The 2,245-nt window shown below is 36.9% G+C and overlaps 1 protein-coding gene across 1 annotated transcript in view; it reads right to left on the minus strand.

Annotated features, from left to right (window-relative positions):
• Cubn (cubilin) overlaps window positions 1-2,245 on the minus strand; it is a 291,759-nt gene that overhangs the window by 267,390 nt on the left and 22,124 nt on the right. The window contains exon 13 of the mRNA XM_008833899.3: window positions 1,632-1,744. Within this exon, the coding sequence (XP_008832121.1) occupies window positions 1,632-1,744 (113 nt within the window). The remainder of the gene's footprint in view (window positions 1-1,631; window positions 1,745-2,245) is intronic.

Genomic DNA, 2,245 nt, shown 5'->3' on the forward strand with positions numbered 1-2,245 from the left:
CTTTGAATGCCCACCGCATGTATTCACCCCCCACTCAGTACTGATTCCACGGGGTCTCGGATGTGCATCCTGGACCACACATTGGAGTGTAGTGCAAGAGGCCAACGGGAGTGAACGCTGATAACTCCATAATCACAACAGCACTTAGCTAGTGAAAAATAATTTCAGGAAATTTTAAAATGCTGTGCTGGAGTATTTTAATATCCGCTTCCTTTATTATATTATTTTCTTCCTTGAAGCAGTTTAAATGGAAATCAAATAAATGTTCATTTGTTGCACTATGATGAAGAGAATACAAAAAAATGAGGGTAAGAAATCCGATAACTCCATAATCACAACAGCACTTAGCTAGTGAAAAATAATTTCAGGAAATTTTAAAATGCTGTGCTGGAGTATTTTAATATCCGCTTCCTTTATTATATTATTTTCTTCCTTGAAGCAGTTTAAATGGAAATCAAATAAATGTTCATTTGTTGCACTATGATGAAGAGAATACAAAAAAATGAGGGTAAGAAATCCAGGATACATTTTCATAAAAATTGGTAGTGAAGATGTAAAAAATTTTCACATGGAAATTTTTCTTGGAAAAAATGTATTTTAAATGGCAGGAAACAGAATTCATGAAAACTAAATGGAAGGAAGGATACTCATGTAACATACCAGTGGGAAACTCTTTCGGGAATTTATTCTATTGTGGAATTACCAGGCTATAAATAGCTCTCCTTCCTTAAGGGAAAGTAATATTTTCTGACCCTTGCACAATGTCCTCTGTAACATCAGTTTGCTGGAAAAAGTTAACAGGATTTCAAGGGAAAATTTTATCTAGCGAAGCATACTATTTTAACCCCGAGTTGGTTTAAACCCCAATACTTAGGAAATCTTAGTATTTAGAATAATAACAATAAAAACCATGGACTGTGATCTTAATTTTAAGTGTTCATGTAACAGCTCAGAGTCATGGACTTTGGAGTCAAATGGCCTGAGGTGGAGTTTCTTAAAAACCATATATCCCAGGACAAATGTTCTAGCTCCATTTCTGCATATATAAAATGGGGGTAGTAATTCCTATCTTTAGGGTTACCAAAGTTAAAAGTGTATTGATGTACACATAGCATGTAGCATGGTACATGGCATGGACTGGACACTTGGTAAGGAAGCCATCTTAACATCAACGGCCATCATTTGCAACTGAGATTAGTGATCATCTTAAAACACTCCTTTTGCATTAAAAACATGATCTTACAAGCTTACTACTCTGCTTTGCAGCAAGTCAATGTTGGGAATCCTTCACTGCCAGAATAAAACTTGGACTCTGGAACCAAACTTAACTTTGAAATTCATCTGCTCCTCTTATAAAAAACTACACGGCATCTCTTACTTTCTATTGTTTCAGTTGTAAGTAAAGATATTATTTATTTCAGAGTTAGTATATAGATACAGAAGAGTAAGCAAAACGTCTAATCCAAAGCCAGCACTTAGTAAATATTCAGCATGTGATAGTTGAAATATCATTGTATATATTGTATTACAAATTGTATTTATATTGTATACCATATTCTTATATGTGTATACACATAGCATATTTCAAATACACAAGTGAAGTGTGCTCGGGCGGGAGCTACTATGTTTACCTTTTCCTCATCAGTTCGGATAACCCAGAAACAGTTAATATCATGAGCATAGCCAGTATCTGGGCTCTGGTAAGCAATGGTTCCTTGTGTCCCTGAAATGGAGCCTCCACAAGCTGCAAAGAAAAAGATGAACTGTCTTTTCATAAATTCCCAAAAGAAAGAAACCAGGCAACTCCAGGCTGGCATTCCCTCGTCTCTGTTCCCTTTTCTGTTGACACCAAGCAAATCCCTTCTCTCTGCGAAGTCCATTTGATTCCCAGCATCTTTTCTACATACTTTGTTCCTGTTCTCTTCATCTTTATGAACTTGACTTTACCACACCCCCACCCCTACACACCACAGTTTAATTCACAGCATTAGTTCTGCTGTCTTGTGCCCTCTTTTCTGTTGTCACCTTAGCAACTCAGCTACAGAATGAGCAGATACCAAGAGGAGACAATATTGTATGTTGGGCTGTTTCTTCACAGGGAGGGTTTATCGTTGTCCTAAACAGGTGGTAACACTACAATGAATGTACTGATTCAGAACCGGGAGTAGGACGGGAGAGGAGAGTAGTCAGAGGAGACCGTGGAAGTGACGGACAGATTTTAGCAGTATATATATATATATATATA

This window comes from Nannospalax galili, unplaced genomic scaffold (genome assembly GCF_000622305.1).
Source record: "Nannospalax galili isolate Female #2095 unplaced genomic scaffold, S.galili_v1.0 scaffold976, whole genome shotgun sequence".
In the NCBI taxonomy this organism is placed as follows: Eukaryota; Metazoa; Chordata; class Mammalia; order Rodentia; family Spalacidae; genus Nannospalax; species Nannospalax galili.